The 21,161-nt window shown below is 37.1% G+C and overlaps 1 protein-coding gene and 1 long non-coding RNA gene across 16 annotated transcripts in view; one reads left to right on the top strand and one right to left on the bottom strand.

The window, feature by feature from the left end:
* SENP6 (SUMO specific peptidase 6) overlaps nt 1-3,917 on the top strand; it is a 91,821-nt gene extending 87,904 nt beyond the window's left edge. For 14 of the 15 annotated variants that reach the window (XM_036414457.2, XM_036414456.2, XM_036414463.2 and 11 more), the window contains one exon: nt 499-3,917. In XM_036414457.2, the coding sequence (XP_036270350.1) occupies nt 499-708 (210 nt within the window). In that variant the 3' untranslated portion in view covers nt 709-3,917. The remainder of the gene's footprint in view (nt 1-498) is intronic. The other variant, XM_036414462.2, reaches the window with a different exon arrangement.
* A 1,802-nt stretch (nt 3,918-5,719) lies between these two features.
* On the bottom strand, nt 5,720-6,576 carry LOC123651394. Its single transcript, XR_006740073.1, has 2 exons — nt 6,066-6,576; nt 5,720-5,964 (listed from the first exon to the last, which is right to left on the bottom strand). It is a non-coding gene; the product is annotated as an uncharacterized LOC123651394 (long non-coding RNA).
* Between the last annotated feature and the right edge of the window lie 14,585 nt (nt 6,577-21,161).

The raw sequence follows: 21,161 nt of genomic DNA, 5'->3' as shown, positions 1-21,161 counted from the left end.
TAGCCCTCACATATGTATAGGACTTTCTTATTCTCCCGTCACAATATTTGTCATATTCGTTGTTTTAATTGTTATCTATCTGTCTAGACTGGAGTTGTCAAACCTTTTTATAAAGGGCCAGATATTAAGTAATATTTTAGGCTTTGCAACTGTATGGTGTCTGTTCCTACTCAGTTCTCCTGTTGTGGCAAGAAAGCATATATAGACAACATGTAAATGAGTTAGTGTGACTGTGTTCAACAAAGCTTTATTTACAAAAACAGGCAGTCAGCAGAATTTGGCCCGCTAGCCGCAATCTGCCGACCCCTGACTTTACCGTCTGTGGGCAGAAGCTATCTCCTGTGCCTAGCAGAATGCCTGGCATGTTGATAGATAATGAATGAATACATAATAAATGAGTTGTTGATTTTTAATTTTTAACTTTGGAATGCTTTTGTGTTTTAACTTACTGTTACTTTTTATAATTTTCTAATATTCATCTAACATTTTTATTTTCAGAATCCACTTATCAATTTTGAACTACCTATGAATTTGGCAAACTGGTTCTCTCCCCCAAGAATGAGAACAAAAAGAGAGGAAATTAAAAACATAATTCTAAAGCTGCAGGAAAACCAGAGTAAAGAGAAAAAGAAGTATCAGGACCCGTACTCAACAGACACATCTTTGGATGAAGGGACAGAACAAAGTATCGACAGTATCTCAGATTGACCATTTCTGATTCTTATCAGTGTTGTCCTGAGAAACAGTGACTTTTCATCTTTGGGTACAGACAGTAAAGAACTGAAGTGCTCACTACTCAGAGTGGTTTGAAAATGTTCATGCTTGTATAAATGTTATATAATTAATTTCCAATGGAGTATGTATTAAGTTAGTCTGTAAATATGTTAATGAGGCCAATTTTTCCAGCATTTATAATTATTTTTTTCACTTGTTAGGAAGCATTTGTTATGTATTTTCTGTTAATAGTATTGAAAACTGCAACTTCGAAACACAAAATAAATATTTATAGGAGGACATGATTAATTTGATATTCTTTAGTGAATTTGTATTAAATTCCTCAGTGTGTGATATATTTCATGGGAATATTCAAGTATCTGATAATTTTTGACCTTTTTGCATTTGTTCTAAAATAACTTGAAATGTAAAAGTAAGATGAACTCTAAGGCATTTTGAACAAGAAAGACATCTTTATGTGCTTGTATAGTAAGGGGAAAAAACAATAGCTTTTTAAATTCATATATTCCCTTGTGTCCAGAAAACTCCAAAATGGAATAAATATTTATAATTTTACGTAAATATTTAAGGAGAAGCGGTAATTCAAAGAATAATCTTGAATTATACTAAATAACTGTACTTTATCATATATTATTGCCAACTACATTTCTGAAGATGTCTAAGGCTCAGGTTAAAACTATTTTGATAAGTACAGCTTGAATTTCAAATATCCCATATCTTTCTATATTATAACTTAAAATATTCTACAATCTGAGTGATATAGTTAATTGATAAACATTTTTAAATCTGTGAACACAGCAATTTAAATAGGAATTAACTATTTTTTGTAATGGCTTTTGCTGGGTTTTTTTTTTTCATTGCTCATTTTGTTCTTGTTATTTTGATAAAGTATCAGACTTTGCACATGCGTTTTTTAGTGTAAATTATTTTTACATGTGAAAGTAATATCTTTTGATCAATTGCTTAATGCAGGGGGAAAAATCCCCTGTCTTGAATTCTTTTAAATTCTTAAAATTGATGGTTTTGATGACAGATTGACAACTCATATAGGAATTTTGCATATTATCTGCTGAAACTATTATTTTCGAATGAAGCATTGTACGTTTCTTTTGAATTAACTTTGAGACTCAAAATATATATACATTTTAAAAGTCATTTTTGTTAAAAATGAATTTCAAAATGCACATATGTATATCAAAAATAGTTGAGAATATAAAGGTCTTTTTGTCAGCATTTATTTTATCTTTAGTCTGGCCATTTCTGGTATTTTGACCAACATTTTAGGATATTTTCTTGAATTCAATAAAGTCTGTGGGTGTGTTTGGGGTAGATGGAGGTGTTAACAACAACTGAAAAAAATCTATTGAGACCCACTCATAAAGGGAAACCTTAAAATGTAGGTTTAGAGAAGATCATCAGTGCTTTTAGTTATAGCTTTGTTACTTTGACCTATCACAACATTTTTAAATTTCTGATTACATTTTTTGTGGGGGTATTTGTTTGTTTGTTTGTTTGTTTTTAGAAATGCCCTAGAGCTATTAGCCCAAATATGAAAAATGAGTTTAATATTATTTACTGAATATGTAATACAAAAAGAAATGGAAAGTGTTTAATGCCTGATAGCAGTAAACAAAATTCATATTTTTTTTAATACACTGTATTTTATCAGAATTTGAAGTTACTGAAAAATCTATCCTAAAATGCTCATTTGTTTTAATTTCTGATGGTTACATTTTGCATTCTTAATCTTGTTAAAAGTATAACTTGTCCTTTGTGCCATCACAAGTCAATCACATTTTGACATGAAACATATAGATTGATGCCTGTCAGCTTTCTCTAGAGGTAGAGTATTCAAATACTTGATATTTCTCCCAATCCATGTAAAATTCTATTTTTAAAAGTTATGCTAATGACTTTTGTTTTACATGTACTAGTATATATTGAAATCTTTGGAGACTTCAAGGGTGAGCTCCAAAACTTGAGAATCTTTGGTGTATATGCACATTTACTTGGTGATTTTGTACTGTGGTACTTCTTTCTATATGTAGTTTAAAGTGGCTATTAGCCTTTAAAATGTGTCATTAGTATTTGGAAGTTGTGAAACAGAATTTTAAAGTTTAGAGGTTTGTTACTAGACACTGAAACTGCATGACAAAGTATCTGGTGTCTTAACTAATTAGATCTGTTGTATTTGTTTTCTTGTTGGATAGAATAACAGTTAATCATTTTTAGAAGAGTTTTAGATTACTTGCCATAAAATTTGTATGTGTCTCAGCTTGTGGTAGTTTAGAAGCAAAGTTGGCATTTAACTAGTTCGTTTTCTTTGGTGTTATTGCTAAGACAGCTGAAAACTTAGTGATATTGTCTCAAGTTCACATAAACTTAAATCCGTTAAGCAGAGTAACTTGTGCTTAAACTACTAATCCATTATATGTAGGCAGTTTTATTTGAAAAGGTAAAGTAATTATCTAAATTATATCTTGTTTTAAGTCACCAAAATGAATCCAGTATTCTTTTCTTTGAAAAACAAAGCAAACAAAACACTAAGATTTGTGAAGATTGTAAGATATAACATAAAATAAATAGCTTTAATTTCCAAGACATTGCAAATTGTACTTAAAGTCACAGACAGTTCACTGAACAGGAGTAATAACATATATATATATAAATTTTTTTAATTCCCATTCGAGAACATGCTTAGAAAGAGAAAAAATAATGTGAGAGAGTTAACGTCTTTTGGTTTGCCTTGCCTTTCCTACACTCCTCAATGGGATCAAGCTCGAAGCACAGATATGTGCCCTGACCAGGAATTGAACTGGTAACCTTTCATGCATAGATTGATGACACTCAACCAACTGAGCCACTCTAGCCAGGCAAGGATATATTTCAATATATACATATATATGATCAAGAGTTGGAGTGAAGCTACTGGAATATGATAGAATAACTTAGAAGAAACAGAACCCTTAAAAGATAAGGTAATGTGCTGTATATTTAGAAGTATAGATAATTTGAGAACAAAAAGAGGAGATTATTGTGGAGGCATGCTGCAGACTAGCGAAGTGAATGTAACTATAGTTTACCAGTAAGAACACACAGGTAATAATGGACTGTTTTGGGAAGTGTAATCTAAATGCACTGAAATACTCCAGTAGGACTTTGTTTTTCTAATTGTAGGGAGGGAAAAAGGGATTATGAAAATGCTTCAAAACTTTAACCACAGAGGAAGAATTGGTTGATCAAATCAAAGAAATGTGTACGTTGGGGGAAAGTAGTTCTATCATCTTAATTCTAACAAGCCAGATCAAGGAATAATGATAGAGTACCCTAAACTACCATTAAGGAAGTCAGAGTGCACTGTATTCAGGAAACTACCATAGACCCATGGCCTGAAACGGGCAAAAAAAATTTTGAAAGCTTACAGGTCTTCACTATCTTTATTGCAAATAACATTTAAATTGTCCTTATTACAAATGATTACAGTGGAGGGCATATTATCCAAAGCAATTATTTTCATCTAGAAATAGGCACCAAAATCCTGGGGAGCTCTTCAAAAAACACGTACTTCATATTTTAACCCATGTATTTTCAAATAATTCCTCAAGTAATTCTGGTATGCATCTGTGTCAATCCACTGATTGGAAAGGATCAATATATGTCCCTGACAGTTTTTAAGTTGCTAGTCCCAGAGGTAATAAAGTTTGTATTTTATTTTTTCAAATGCTTTAGATACCACTTTGCTCCCACCCTCCACTCCCAAATTTTCATTTAAGAACTTGAAGTTAAGTTTCTATTACTATGTCTTGAAAAATCATAAAATTATTAAGGTACTCAAAGGTTAGATACTGGCAGATAAGTCATGTTTTTCTAAAGGAATCAAGATTCTGGCCCTAGTTGGTTTGGCTCTGTATAGAGCCTCAGCCTGCAGACTGAAGGATCCCAGGGTCAATTCCAGTCAAGAGCACATGCCCAGGTTGCAGGCTCAATCAAGTGGGGGGCATACAGGAGTGAGCCAATCAGTGATTCTCATCGACGTTTCTGTCCCTCTCCCTCTGAAATAAAAAATATATTTAAACATTTTTTTTAAAAAAATTCTGCAAATTATAAAACAGCAACTCTTGAGAAGACGTGAAAGTGAATTATTAAATGGGTAGTGTGTGAACTCTTAATGGTCACTAGAAGTTTGGGACCCACTACAATAAAGATTGTTTTATATTTTATTAGAACTCTGGACTAGTAAATGTAGAATGCAGCCAGACTAGCAATTCCCAGAGTGTGTTTGATGACTCTGGTTCTGTGGTCAAATACATGTAAACTAAACCAAGTTAAGCAGGTTTCAAAAATATAAATGAATTGTAGGGTTATCTGTCAGGTTTTCCTGTTTATATCTTAACTGATTCCTTACACCTTCCCCAACTTGCCATCACCCTTTAGAATTAAACTGCAGAAAACTTTATACCTGAAAAGTTTTCCTTCCGAAGAAATCTGCAAAACAACACTTTTGCCGAGACTGGTTTGGCTCAGTGGATAGAGCGTCTGCTTGGAGACTGAAGGGTCCCGGGTTCGATTCCGGTCAAGGGCATGTACCTTGGCTGCGGGCATATCCCCAGTGGGGGGTGTGCAGGAGGCAGCTGATCAATGACTCTCTCATCGATGTTTCTAACTCTCTCTCTCCCTTCCTCTCTGTACAAAATCAATAAAATATATTTAAAAAAAAAAACTTTTAACTTTAATACACACACACACACACGTATAATTCTCACTGGAGAATATATATATTTGTGTTGAGTTTTAGAGAGGAAGGGGGAGAGAGGAAAAAACATTGATTGGTTATCATGTTAACCTATACGCACCAGAGATCGAAGCTGAAACCTAGGTATATACCCTTTTGGAAGACCTAACTGAGCCGCCCGGCCAGGACGACTTTCAATCTTTTTAATACCCCGAATAGCTGAAAACAAGTTGTTTAATCCTGTTATGAGACATTAAATTTATCATAATTAGCTACATACGTGTTGATAGAGAATGTGATCCAAAATAAATTAGATGAACTTTGTATTGTTGGAAATTTAAAACAGCCAAAATTATATAATGTTATTGACTAATGTCACCCCAATAAGTTTAGTAAAAGTAAAACAGCCAAACAGAAATCATCCTTTCCCCTCTTGGTGCTTCCTCCTAGTGTAATGGGTTAATCAGCCTCAAAAGTTACTAATTTCAAATAACTGCCTGCAGGAAAAGTACAACATGTATTAAAAATATATATAGCCTCATCTGGAAGTACTGGGGAAGTCTTACGTGAAAATGTGACATTTAAACTATTGGAAGACATTAAACCGTCTGAGAGGGCAAGAGAAGAATTGTGTTTATAGTTTGTGCCAGGGCTTTGAGGTAGGGAGGTGTGTGGCTTTTCCTAAATGATAATGGCTTCACTTATTAAGTATGTACTGTATGCCAAACACTGTTGCAAGCTTTTTAAATGTATGAATTCATGTATTCACCATGACAATAATATGAGGTATATATTGCTGTTATACCGATTTATAGAATGACAAGCCCAACGAAATTGTTTCTCCAAGGCTGGGCATTGGACGCACCATCTTACCTTAGAAACTATGTTAACCTGGCTAGATAAAAGAAGATGGAAATAAGTAAGATGTTCATATTTTTTTTAGAGATGCAGATCTTGTTTACTTTGGAAAATGGTTATATGGATTCTTTGTTATCTTTCAGTCTGTTTAAACATTTTCATAATTTTAAAAATAAAATTAAGGTCTGTGAAACTGGATCTTAGAATAAGGTGAATGGGTAAACTGGGACCTGATCACACAGGGTGTTGAAGCCATGTTCAAGATTTTGGTCTCTATCCTAAAAAATCACTGACACCTTTCAAGCAGAGGAATGGTATGATTGACTGTGAATGCTATAACAATTCTAAGGCCAGTAACGAAAGAATTACAGTGGGCAAAAATGAGTGCAAACCTCTACTACAGTAATCAAATGAGCCATGCATAGTTACTATAGGGTAAAAAGTACAATTATTCCTGTGATTATAGGATGCTGAAAAAAAGACATAATTTGGATATTTCATTTGAGATGTTCCTTTTAAAAACATGCAGCAATAGGAAAGTTCCTTTGCCTCAGAACTTGTTTTATGAATAAATTATTGTCAAAAATACTTAAATGTAAATGAAATATATAGCTGAAAATTGGACAGAAAATGATTAACTGAAGCAATTGATAGATAATTGATTTTAGAAACAAAATTATAAAGAATGTGAAGCTACCAATGGAGAAGCACTACATTTTTTAAAAAACCAGTGTTATGTTTTTAAAAAACATAATAAATAAAGTGTGTAAAATAGCATAAAATACCAACATTTCATCACAGAAAAAGTGTTTTATAAATGTAAAATTAAACCAATTATACCAGGTCATTTGTTGCCTGACATTTCCAAACTTATGTCTTAGAGAAGCTGCCCAAAGCACCTGTAACATAGCTAGCTAGTCCTCTCCCATCCCAGTCTCCTTCATCACAGTTAATTGGACTTGGAATTGACACCTGCTCTCCAGGAACGTTAATTTATAGTGATATGACCTAGGAGATTTATTTTTTAAAAAGAAAAGCCAATCGGATCTGATCATTGGGGAAGTATGAAATATTTGCAAATTGGATGTATTATAGCAGAGAGAGGAGAGGACAGTGTTAAAATGACAGTCTAAGTTATCTTATTTTTAAGATAATCCATATCCATATATACCGTGTTTCCCCGAAAATAAGACATCCTCTGAAAATAAGACCTAGTGCATGGAAAGATAAGACATCCCCTGAAAATAAGACCTAGTGCAACTTTGGGAGAAAAAATAGAAGACACTGTCTTATTTTCGGGGAAACAGGGTATATGGCTTATACATGTGCAAACACACATTTAACCTCTGAAGGCTACATCTTAACCAGCTAAGGAATGTATTTGCATCAGAATCACCTGAAAGACTTGATAAAACATATTACTAGGCCCCATCCCCAGTTTCTGATTCAAGATTATCTTCAGTGGACCCTGTAAATGGGCATTTCCAAACAAGTTCCCAGGCAAGATCACACATTGAGAACCACTGATGTATTTCTTGGCAGCATTTTTAGGTGTGTAAAAACCTTTTGATGCAGGTGAGACAAAGCACCAAGCATCAAAGACCCTTGGATTCCGTGAAGTACTGTATGAAATTATCGCATCTACTCAATAGTAAATGCAATAATTAAACATGTAAATAACTCAAGCATGTAAACACACCACACAGCCTTGCTATTAGTTAAAACTGTTACAGTCTGGATTCTCCTCTGTTTTATAACCTATCTTAACAACTTTGTAGGTATTCTTTCATATTCCCCCCATATTCATATGATCTTTGGAGTAATATATATGCTTAGAGGTGTATTATTTTTCTTATAAAAACTGGGATAATATAAACATTTTCCAGCATCTCTTATCTTTTAGCTGTATCTTGTGAAAATCAAGACATCAGGTATAATAAAAGCCAGTTATATGATGGACTACAATATATTTAGACACACCCTTACCCTGTCCTGATTTGCTTGGTTATTCTATAGTAAAACTGAAGCCCCCGTCCCTCCTGTTGCCCCGTACACAGAGGGCAACCTGTGGTAGGGGCAGGGCCATGAGCAGGTGGGTCCGGCTCCCCTCTCCCCAGCTGTCAGGCTCTGATTGCCCAACCGTCTGATGGCAAACTGGGAGCCCAGTGGGTGGGGGTGGGGGGTGGGAAGATGGCCCTGATCGCAGGCCAGGCCTAGGGACTATACCCTTGCACGATTTTGTACACCGGGCCTCTAGTAAATTTAATAAAAGCACATGACCTGAATGAGAAAACTACACTATTTCATCGCTTAGACCTGCAGGAATAGAAAGACATAATCACATTCTTCTTTATTTTACTGATTTTTTTTTTACAGAGAGGAAGGGAGAGGGATAGAGAGTTGGAAACATCGATGAGAGAGAAACATCAATCAGTTGCCTCCTGCACGCCCCCCACTGGGGATGTGCCCGCAACCAAGGTACATGCCCTTGATCGGAATCAAACCCAGGACCCTTCAGTCCCCAGGCCGACGCTCTATCCACTGAGCCAAACCGGTTTCGGCAATAATCACATTCTTGATGGAAAGAATTGAATACTGTAAAATCCTCAATTCCTTTATAATATGTAACTATAATTGAAATCTATAGTGCTGGTAGCATTATTATTTTAGATGTTAAAAATCTCAAAGTTTATATAAAAGAAAAAACTGCCTGAGAGGAGTCAGGAAAAAAAGAAAGTAATCCAATTGTTAATTGTCACCACCCCTTTACCTGCTCTTCATTTAGGTTGTGAGCTTTAGAACAAATTAATTGCTGCCTGTTATCTGAGCAGTATTTGAAGTACTAATTAGCATGTTATAGTAACAGCTCTTCGTTTGTTTTTTTATTTTTTTTATTTTTATTTTTAATAAGTTTTTATTGTTCATATTATTACAAATGTTCCTTTTTTCCCCCCCCCACCATTGCTCTCCTCCACCAGGTTCCCACCCCACCCTCTGCCCTTTCCCCTCTCCCCATTGTCCTCATCCATAGGTGCACAGTTTATGTTCAGTCTCTTCCCACGCCCCCCTCTCCCCTTTTCCCCAAGAATCGTCAGTTCACTCCCCTTCCATATCTCTGATTCTATTATATTCAACAGTTAATATTGTTCATCAGATTTTTTTTTAATTTCCTTGGTTTTTAGATTCACTTGTTGATAGTTACGTATTTGTTGTTCATAATTTTTATCTTTGTTTACCTTCTCTTCTGAAAGAACCCCCTTCAGCAATTCATATAATTCTGGTTTGGTGGTGGTGAACTCCATTAGCTTTTTTTTATTAGTGAAGCTCTTTATCTGGCCTTCGATTCTGAGTGATAGCTTTGCTGGGTAGATTATTTTTGGCTGTAGGTTCTCGCTATTCATCACCTTGAATATTTCTTGCCATTCCCTTCTGGCCTGCATGGTTTCTGTTGAGAAGTCAGCTGACAATCGTATAGGTGCTCCTTTATAGGTTACTACCTTCTTTGCTCTTGCTTCTTTTAATATTCTCTCTTTGTCTTTTGCTCTTGGAATTTTAATAATGATGTGTCTCGGTGTGGTCCTCTTTGGATTCCTTTTGTTTGGAGTTCTGTGTGCTTCCTGGACTTGTAAGTCTAATTCTTTCACCAGATGGGGGAAGTTTTCTATCACTATTTCTTTCAGTACGTTTTCGATATCTTGCTCTCTCTCATCATCTGGGACCCCCATAATTCTGATGTTGGTTCGCTTGAAGTTGTCCCAGAGGTTTCTTACATTATCTTCAATTTTCTGGATTCTCTTGCCTTCTAGCTTCTGTGGAGGAGTGTCTTCTGGCTCTTTATGTTCCAAATCTTTGACTTGATTCTTGCGATCTTCCCTTCTGTTTTTAGGACTCTGTATAATATTTTTTATTTCAGACAATGTATTCTTTATTTCTTGTTGATCCCTTATCATTTCTTGTTGACTCCTTATTAATTCTAGTTGATCTCTTTTCATATCCTCATAGGCCTTATCCATCTTTTCTAGGAAATTCTTGAAAAACCTTGTAAGCGTAGATTTGAACTCTATATCCAGACGCTTTTTGTCCTCCATTTCTTTCGTTTGTGATCTATTTTGTTGTCGCATTTCGCAGTTACAGATGGGGCGGGGTTTCAGGGTGGAGCCTACAGCCTTGGCTTCTGTCAGCCCCGCCCTATGCGGGTCCTTCAGTGCTCGCTGCTGCCGGCGCCTCTGAGAGAAAGGTGCCCTCGATTTTCGCCTGCTGCCAAACAGTCTATGCTCTCCCCCAATGAGCCCAGCACTGGGGTTCAGTTCAGTTGGAAGTGGAGTTGGAGGTGGCGTTCAGAGCAGTCTGGAGCCCCAGTCTCCTTCCCGTCAGGGCAATCTCGCGGCACAGCCGACCGTCCTTTCTCTGCGCGCAGTGTGCGCGCCGCCGCCGGGACCTCCTTTCACTGCTCCCCGGGGTTCTGCCTTGCAGCCCGGCTCCCTATGGCTGAGCCTGAGTCCCCGGGGTCTGGCTTAAAACTGGGGATCAGAGCAGTCGGGGGCCCAGCACAGTCGGAGTTTTATCTCCTTTCCGCTAGGGAACGCCTGCCAGGCACTCGACCTCCCTCCTCTCCGGCTCCGTCCTTTCCGCGTGCTGCGTCACCGTACCTTGGGCTTTTCCAGCTCCTCCGCGCCTCCTTCTGGTTTTCTCCTTGCTTCTCGCTGTAGAATTTCCAGTCAGTCAACCTTCCTGTAGTTCTGGGCAATGTCCGTTTTATATTTTAGTTGTATTTTATTGAAATTGTTGTGTGCGGCTGCGGCTAGGTGTTCACCTGGGCGCAGCCATCTTGGATCTATCTTCTCTTCGTTTGTTTTTATCCTTAAATCACTAGACGCTTGGCTATAAATAGGATAACCACAAGACTCCTGGGGAGAAATTATTCTCTAGAGTCTAGACATAGCACTGGTCACGATTTCCTCAAGTTGCCAAGTAACCTAAAAGTCCTGGGCATGTCAAGGTTCATGGACTGGAGACTCTTCACCCTTTCTGGGATAGGGAATGGTTGTCAGACCTTTCCTGTCTTTGTCAGGATTTTTGACAATGACATCACTGAAAAATATGTTTTAGGTTTGCCCCTATATAAAAACCAGCGCCCTCCCTCCCCGCCTCCCCCACACACACCCGGCCTCTCCCTTCACATTTCTCTCTCACACACACACAAAACTGAAAGTTTCAGGAATATGCCACACTTATTTGAAAATAATGAATTTTGGAAAATTTGGGGGATATATATATATCAGATTACTTTCTAATTCTGTTTAATTGTTATTAGCATGATCAGATTAGCATGAGCAATAAATTTCTTTAAAAACATTTATTTTAAGATATCCAAAAGTAGCTCTAGTTGGTTTGGCTCAGTGGATAGAGCATCAGCCTGTGGAATGAAAGGTCCAGGATTTGATTCCATTCAAGGGCACATAGCTGGGTTGTGGGCTTGATCCCCAGTAGCATGCAGGAGGCAGCTGGTCAATGATTCTCTCTCATCATTGATGTTTCTATCTGTCATTCCCTTTCCCTTCCTCTCTATGAAATCAATAGAAATTAAAATGAATAAAAATATTTTTTAAAATATTCAAAAGTAAAATTAAAGATTTTGTTTGTACCTTAAACTGACCTTACACATTTTTATGAATTTTTTTACCTAATTAACTTAGACTAGTTATTTTCGTATTATTAATAAATATGCAAATATAATATAAAAATTAATAAATATGCAAATTTCAACTTAGAAATACATGTTATTTCTTTGGAAAGTCACAGGTTTTTTCACAGCAACTTTTAAAAAGGACTTTCTTATTCAAGAATTATGATCATTTTAATCTGACTCCTCTAAGAGAAAGTAACTAAAAATTCAGAAAGCTAAAAAAATACTGAAAATCAGCTCAACCAGAGTGGCTCAATGGTTGAGTGTTGACCTGTGAACCAGTAGATCGCAGCTCAATTCCAGGTCAGGGCACATGTCTGGGTTGCTGGATCGATCCTCAGTTTTGGGTTTGCAGGAGCCAGCCAATCAATGATGCTCTCTCATCATTGATGTTTCTCTCTCTCTTTCTCTCCCTTTCCTTCTGAATATACTGAGTCTCAGTCAGCTAAAACATTTTTTAAAAAAATCAATCTTTATTGTTCATATTATTACAAAGGTTCCTCATTTCTTCCCCTCCTCCACCAGGTTCCCCCCCACCACCCTCTGCCCCCTTCCCCTCCCCCATTGTCCTCATCCATAGGTGCACAGTTTATGTTCAGTCTCTTCCTCCCTCCCTTTCCCCGATAGTAAATCCCTTTTCAGATAGTAAATCAGTTACTTAGCATTTTCTCATATCAATAATACCTCCACATGCCCAAAGATACACTTCACACATAAGACATTTCCAAGTAGGTCAACCAATCTCATCCAGGCCCCACACAAGGCACTCACAGATCAACACCCCAGCGCTATACTAACTCCACATATCCAGATCTAAGCCTTCATCACTTGATTCAGCAGACCCTCAAGTTCCCACAAAAGTTTCCAGCCATGTCTGAGAGGCAGCCTTGGGGCGGGGGCAGGTGAGGAGCGAGCTGTTCCAGGCCTGGCTGCTCCAGGCCTGGCCTCTGGTCCTAAAACATTTTTTTTAAAATATATTTTATTGATTTTTTACAGAGAGGAAGGGAGAGAGATAGAGAGCTAGAAACGTCGATGGGAGAGAAACATTGACCAGTTGCCTCTTGCACACCCCCCACCGGGAATGTGCCCACAACCAAGGTACATGCCCCTGACCGGAATCGAACCTGGGACCCTTCAGTCCACATCCGACGCTCTACCACTGAGCCAAACCGGTTTTGGCTAAAACATTTTTTTAAATATAAGCTTCTATTTAAAGCACATGTGTCAAACACAAGGCCCGCGGGCCAAATCCGTCCCACCAGGCCTTGCAATGTGGCCCGAACCGTGCTGTCATCACTGCACTCCGCTGCGTTTCCATCACAATGACAGTTTATGACTGTTCAGTAAACCATTCGGCCCACGATTTAGGCTGGATTTTAGATTTTGGCCCCTTCTCTGATTGAGTTCGACACCCCTAATTTAAAGTATATGTACAGAAAAAATACATAGACCATGAATACATATATATAACTCAATGAATTATTGCCGAGTGAACCCACCTTTGTAACACTGCACAGGTAAAAAAACAAAACAAAACCCTAAAAACATCATCAGTATCTCAGAAGCCTTCTACATGCCTATTCTCAATCTACCATTCCTTTTTACTATATAATTTTGATAACTAATAAGTACAACAGAATACATTATTTGGATTATTAGGTTATTTTTCAGCAAACATTCACTACCTACACATCCACAGTAAGACTGGTTATCCTGTCCCCTTGATTCTAGACTTGGTCACCTGACTTATTTTGACTAATGAAATGTTGACAGAATGAGCAATGTGCCAATTCTGAGCCTAGGCTTTAAGGGATATGGCATGTTTCTGACATCTGATAGAAGAAGAACATAACTCAGGTAGTAAATGCACCTTCATCTTGAACCCCATATTCCCCATTTTCTGAATTAGTTACCCCAGGAGACGTATACTTGCCAGGGAGAAAAAGAAATGAATTTTGTTATATGCCATTGAGATTTTATTGGCTGTACAGCAAAGGCTGACTAACATAATAATCATTTTTTTAAAATATTTTTTTATTGATTTTTTTTACAGAGAGGAAGGGAGAGGGATAGAGTTAGAAACATCGATGAGAGAGAAACATCGATCAGCTGCCTCCTGCACACCTCACACTGGGGACGTGCCCACAACCAAGGTACACGCCCTTGACCAGAATTGAACCTGGGACCCTTGAATCCCCAGGCCGATGCTCTATCCACTGAGCCAAACCGGTTTCGACCATAATAATCATTTGGTAAATCTCAATAAAGCCTAAGTAAATGAACTCAGGTTATTACTCTGCCAATCCATTTCATGTTTTATACATTCTAACATATGGTTATTATTAACTGTAGGATAATATTTAACTCTGCCACATATTTAGATACTTCCTGGTCAGTAATTATACTTGCTACTTCCTTGATCTATTTCAAGATACTACTATTTTTAAGATAGGAAAATCAGCCACTATCAATCTTTTCATTTTCCTGAAGAATGTTGTATATCAATGATTTCTTTAAATACTACCCCCATATCCAGTGTTTTCCTGTTTTTATTTATTTATTTTATTTTATTTATTTATTTTTAATATATTTTATTGATTTTCCACAGAGAGGAAGGGAGAGGGATAGAGAGCTAGAAACATCGATGAGAGAGAAACATCGACCAGCTGCCTCCTGCACACCCCCCACTGGGGATGTGCCCACAACCAATGTACATGCCCTTGACTGGAATCGAACCTGGGACCTTTCAGTCCGCATCCGACGCTCTATCCACTGAGCCAAACCGGTTCCGGCGCTGTTTTTAAATATTATATATATACACATATATGTATATGTATGTGTAAATACACACACATTTTTGTATTATGTTATCCACTTTAATTATTTAATTCATAGCTTGAGATAAAAATTAAAGGATAACTGGTGAAAATAAATATTGTAAAATTTCATATTAGAAAAATGAGATAAAATGTACTCTGTACATAAATTCTTTTTCTAAAAAAAAAATCTTTATTGTTGCCCTGCCTGGTATGGCTCAGTGGATAGCATGTTGGCCTGAGGACTGAAGGGTCCTTGGTTCAGTTCTGATCAAGGGCACAGGCCTGGGCTGTGGGCTCAATCCCCAGTTGGGGGGCGTGTTAGGAGGCAACTGATTGATGATTCTAATTATTGATGTTTCTATCTCTCTCTCCCTCTCCCTTTCTGAAATCAATAAAAAAATATTTTTAAAAAATGTTTATTGTTGAAAGTATTACATAGGTCCCCTTTCCCCCTATCAACCATGTACTTAAATTCTTTATAAGTATTGAATCACCTGTGGAATAGTGATTTAAATTTAAATTTATGTCCCCTTCTGTTCTATAACAAAGTTCTAAAATGTTAAAAAAAAAAAAAAAAATTCAATTCTGGCCAAAACCGGTTTGGCTCAGTGGATAGAGCAGCGGCCTGTGGACTGAAGAGTCCCAGGTTCAATTCCGATCAAGGGCATGTACCTTGGTTGGCAACATCTATCAGGCAGCTGATAGATGTTTCTCTCTCATCAATGTTTCTAACTCTCTATCCCTCTCCCTTCCTTGCTGTAAAACTCAATGAAATGTAGATTTATTTATTTTATTTTATTTTTTAAAAAATATATTTTATTGATTTTGTAAGAGAGGAAGGGAGAGAGATAGAGAGTTAGAAACATCAATGAGAGAGAGTCAAAAATCAGCTGCCTCTCGCACACCCCCTACCGGGGACATGCCCGCAACCAAGGTACATGCCCTTGACTGGAATCGAACCCGGGACCCTTCAGTCCCCAAGCCGACACTCTATCCATTGAGCCAAACCGGTTTTGGCATGAAATATAGATTTAAAAAAAAGTCAATTCTGAAGTACCTTCACTGTCAAGAGTATGGACTTGGCAAAGCTCAAGTTCGTTCAGCTCAGTCATTTGCACAAAAGTTGACTGTGTGAATGTGTTTTATGTCCCAGCTGACTCTGGATGTTTAATGATAGTTCAGATCTCAGCGAGCTCTGACATGTAAATAAGACATTCAACAGAAGAGGAAGGATGCTAACATACAGATCTGCACTGGATATTTCAGTAGACATTAAATCCAATTTGAGTGTTGAATTATATTTGTGATATTAATATATAAATATGGATAAACTAATCACCGAAATGATTTTTAACTTGTTATCAATTTGAGATTAATTTATAAAAATATAATTTTCCGAAACAAACACTGCTAATTTTTGTTTTTATTCTGGACTATATATGTAGGCTGTGGAGAACTGACCTTTCTGATTTGTTTTTGAAATTTTTATGCGAATTATCTAGTTGTAACATATATATTTATGTTTTCCTTTCTTGAAATTAATTCACTTGTTTTTATCTTTTCCCAAAATGTCTTTTTATTTATTTATTTATTTATTTTTTTAATGCTTCTTTTTTAAAAAAAAATATATTTTATTGATTTTGTACAGAGAGGAAGGGAGAGAGATATAGAGCTAGAAACATCGATGAGAGAGAGTCATCGACCAGCTGCCTCCTGCACACCCCCTACCAGGGATATGCCCGCAACCAAGGCACATGCCCTTGACCGGAATCGAACCCGGGTCCCCTCAGACGCTCTATCCATTGAGCCAAACCGGTCTCGGCCCAAAATGTCTTTAATTTAATTTTATATCTGATTTGTAAAATTAAATAGTATTTATAAATTCAACTGTAATAATTTATTCATAATATGTAATAAAAATAGTCAACTACTTTTCTTATATTTCTGGAAGTTGTATACAGCTGTAGGAGAAAGACTTCTAGACTAGAAAAAAGCTTTAGAAGTTATGGTCTTATATAAGTTACTATGAATTTTTTAAAATTCAGATTTCATCAAAACACATAAAAGGAAATTCTATAATTGACTTGTATTAATCTCTGTGTTTAAAACAAAGGTAATTTCAAATCTTTTATCATTAGTTTTATTTTTAAAGACTTAATTTCTTCTTGCTTAAATGTTACTTACAGACTTTTCCAGCAAGTAACAAGTTCAAGATTGTATGTGAATGTATTTCTTTTAAAATATTTGCTTAGATTATTTGTACATGGGATTGATAATATGCTGTTTATAATCCTATTGTTAGTTTGCAAAATGCTTTCATTTTTGCATGATCTTACTTAGTCCTTTCTCGAAGGAGAAGGTATTATTATCATTGCTATTTTATTGATGAGTAAATTGAGTCTCTGTGAGATTAAGTGGCTTATATAGGTCACAGGCCTGGACAGTTAGTCTTGGAACCTGGTTTGTCCTCACACTATTCACTTCATATTAAATATGGACTAATGTAATTCTGCACCTTCAGAATGACCTTCACTCATTTGCTTTCTTTTAATATCTGCAATTTTCCTAGCTTACATTTGACCCATTTACGTTTGGAAAAAAAATAATTGGCTTTTCTCTGCCTTTCTTCAAATTACTGCACTCGGACTGAAGATCACAAGATTTGGCAAATTAGGTGAAAGATTATTTTAAAGTCATTTGATAGTTCAATTAAAGTGCTTGACATGAACTTTGGTTACACTTTTGCTGTGTTTCAGTTTTAATGACAATGACACTAAGAACAATTCAGGAAAAATTAGCTGGGAGTTTAAATTAGAGAAACTATAGTTACAGAATTTTCTGGGGGCTAGAATGATAAGAGCTGTGCAGTGATCTGGTTAAGAAATTGTTTTTTTTTTTAAAATATCTTTACAGCCCTAGCCAGTTTTCCTTAGTGTTAAAGCATCGACCCTCAGACTGAAAGGTCTTGGGTCTGATTCTGGTTGGGTGCAGGCTTGATCCTGGGCCTGGGTTGGGGCGTAGGCAGGAGGTGGCCAACTAATGTCTTTCTCTCACATCAAGGTTTCTCTCTGTCTCTCTTCCTCTCTGTCTCTGAAAATCAGTGAAGGGACTATCCTTGGGTGAGATTCACAACAACAAAAAAGTATCTATTGACATTTTAGCTTTAATTTTATTCCTTTATATTGAAAATATTTTAAAAGTATACTAGCCTACTTTCTAGAGTAAATTCAGGAGTGATGTTTAAAACATCACTCAGTCTTTTTTAAAGAAACGATTTATGGTCTTACAGTGATTACATTAAACATTAGTGGTTTTTCTAAAAATAAAATACGGGAGATGCAGATATTGGTGGTATATAAGAATAAGCCAAGATAATACCCTAAAAAAAAAGTCATGACAATCTCTTAAGGGACCTGCTTATTTTCCTGTATATTCCAGTTGATTACCTTTAGTGCAACTTGCTAATAACTGAGGCAATGATCAAAACTTCTTTTAGAAGTTATAATGTAAATAGTCATTTATTCGCTAAATAAACACTTGAGCACCTACTCATTCCTCTTTTAAAAGATGAGAATAACGATAGAACTTTTTTTGTTGTATTAGTTGGTGTTCTTGGTTGAAGATAACAGAAATAAACTTTGGCTGAATTATCCAGAAAAAGAATGCATCGGTAGAATATGATGTCACTCACAGAATCACTGGGGATGGTGGAGAACTGGGTGTGTGAAATGCCCAGGACCATCATTTAGAATGTCGCTTGTTGGCACTGTCACGACCAGACCCTGGTTGCTACAATTACCTACACTATTGTGAGTTATCTCTACTTCTACCTCTATCGCTGCATCTTTCTATCAGTTTGTCCAGATTCCAAGTTTCAGGTGAGAGCATCCAATTGACTTAACCCCTAGTTGCCAGATTAGTGGGGAGAAAGACTTTGTCCAAACTCACTTGCCAAAATGTGAGGTGAGCCCTGCTCCCACCAAGACTCAAAATTAAAAATTCTCCACAAACAGGATGGGAGTTCAGAGGCAAGAAGCAAATGCTCACCATACTACCTTCAGAGGGCTGTGAAGATTTAATGGGAAAACATAACTTAACAGTGCTGGCACCTAGTAAGCATTTAATAAATTTCAGCATTGTTATTATTACTTCGATGAGGCAAGCAATGTGCTAATCTCTAGGGATAAAAAGAATATGGCAGAATTTCTTTTTTAAAAAACATATTTTATTGATTTTTTACAGAGAGGAAGGGAGAGTGATAGTTAGAAACATCGATGAGAGAGAAAATCGATCTGCTGCCTCCTGCACAAACCCCACTGGGGATGTGCCCACAACCAAGGCACATGCCCTTGATTGGAATTGAACCCAGGACCCTTCAGTCTGCAGGCCGACGCTCTATCCACTGAGCCAAACTGATTTTGGCAGGGCAGGATTTCTTTAAAAGCTCAGTATTTCATTTATTTAAATGTTTTTATTGATTTTTAGAGAGAGAGGAAGGGAGAGAAATAGAGGACACATCAGTGATAGAAACATTGATCGCCTGCCTCCTGCACGCCCCCTACTGGATCCAGCCCACAACCCCATCATGTGCCCTGACTGGGCATTGGAATTGAACCAGGAACCTCTTGGTTCTTGGGTTGACACTGGCTGGGTGAAAGCTCAGTATTTTAGAGAGCTGTTATGGAGCAAACAAGTATAAAAACATAATTATAAAACCACTTAATAAGTGCTACAATATAGGTATGAAATGGGTGCTCTGTAAAGTAAGGAAAAGAAAAATCAATTTTTCCAGAGACAGGACAGAGAAAATAATACACTGAGTTTTGAGGATTGAGAGGAGCACCATGAAGGGCTTGGTATGTTTGAATCCCTCTGATGTGAGTAGGTTCAGGATTGTGAAGGATTCTACCCTGTTTCCCCGAAAATAAGACAGTGTCTTATATTAATTTTTTCTCCCAAATTTGCTCTAGGTCTTATTTTCAGGGGATGTCTTATCTTTCCATGAGCTAGGTCTTATTTTCGGAGGATGTCTTATTTTCGGGGAAACAGTATATATCATAAAAGTGAGTTTTAAAAAATGTTTTTATTCATTTCAGAGAGGAAGAGAGAGGGAAAGAGAGATAGAAACATGATGAGAGAGAATCATGCATTGGCTGCCTCCTGGGGATCAGGCCCACAACCTGCGCAGGAATCAGGAATTGAACCCTGAACCCCTGGTACACAGGGCGACAATCTTCAACCACTGAGCAACACTGGCCAAGCATAAATGAGTTTTAATTGATCTGAAAGTCACCAGGACTAGAGATAGGGGGAGTGGTGAAAGAACGGACTTGACATAATTAGATTTGAGGGAGGAGTGGTGAAAGAATGGACTACAATGAGCAGAGGTCATGTCCAGAGTTCAGATAAAAGATGATGGCCTGCTCTTTGGGAGGATGGAGACATCAATTTAGAAATAATTTATGACATAGAATGAACTGAATTCAGTGACTTCAAAAATTAGGAGCGAGGAAGGGAGGAAGTTCTGGGTGACGTCTTGAGACTAGTAGCTGGTGATACCATGATTTTAATAGGGTCTATTGGCAAGGGGATCATTTGAGGCAGTTGGGAAGGAAAAGAGAATGAGTTTCTTTGGGGTGTTCGGGCTGCCTTACTTTAGGAGTTAGTAACACAGATGTAGTTGAAGCTGTTAAAATAGATATCAGCCAGGGAGACTGTAGAGACTCTGTAAATGACTATGATAAAGATTTTTGTAAAAATGAAGGAAAAAAGTTACAAAATTTGCATATGGCTTAAGAGGGGGTATAGTTGCACAATCCGTGCACCAGGGCAATAGTAAGTTTATCCCTTCTTTGGTTTATCTCTTCTCCTTTCCACCACACACACACACACACACACACACACACACCAAGATACGTCAGGCTATTCCATGCCTTGGGTCTTATTTTGTTGGTCAATTCATTTTGATGACTAGATTCCACAAATCCACAAATGTGATATTTGTCTTTCTCTAATTGGCTTATTTCACTTAGTATAATAGTATCTAGGTCCATCCATGCTACCTCAAAGGGTAAGAGATCCTTCTTTTTTTTTTTTTTTTTTTTTTTTTTTAAATATATTTTATTGATTTTTTACAGAGAGGAAGAGAGAGGGATAGAGAGCTAGAAACGTCGACGAGAGAGAAACATCGACCAGCTGCCTCCTGCACACCCCCTACCGGGGATGTGGCCGCAACCAACATACATGCCCTTGACCGGAATCGAACCTGGGACCTTTCAGTCCGCAGACCGACGCTCTATCCATTGAGCCAAACCGGTTTCGGCGAGATCCT

Source organism: Pipistrellus kuhlii, unplaced genomic scaffold (assembly GCF_014108245.1).
Source record: "Pipistrellus kuhlii isolate mPipKuh1 unplaced genomic scaffold, mPipKuh1.p scaffold_m20_p_5, whole genome shotgun sequence".
NCBI lineage: Eukaryota > Metazoa > Chordata > Mammalia > Chiroptera > Vespertilionidae > Pipistrellus > Pipistrellus kuhlii.
The sequence above is the reverse complement of the archived record's forward strand: the minus strand, read 5'-3'. Positions and strand labels throughout refer to the sequence as shown.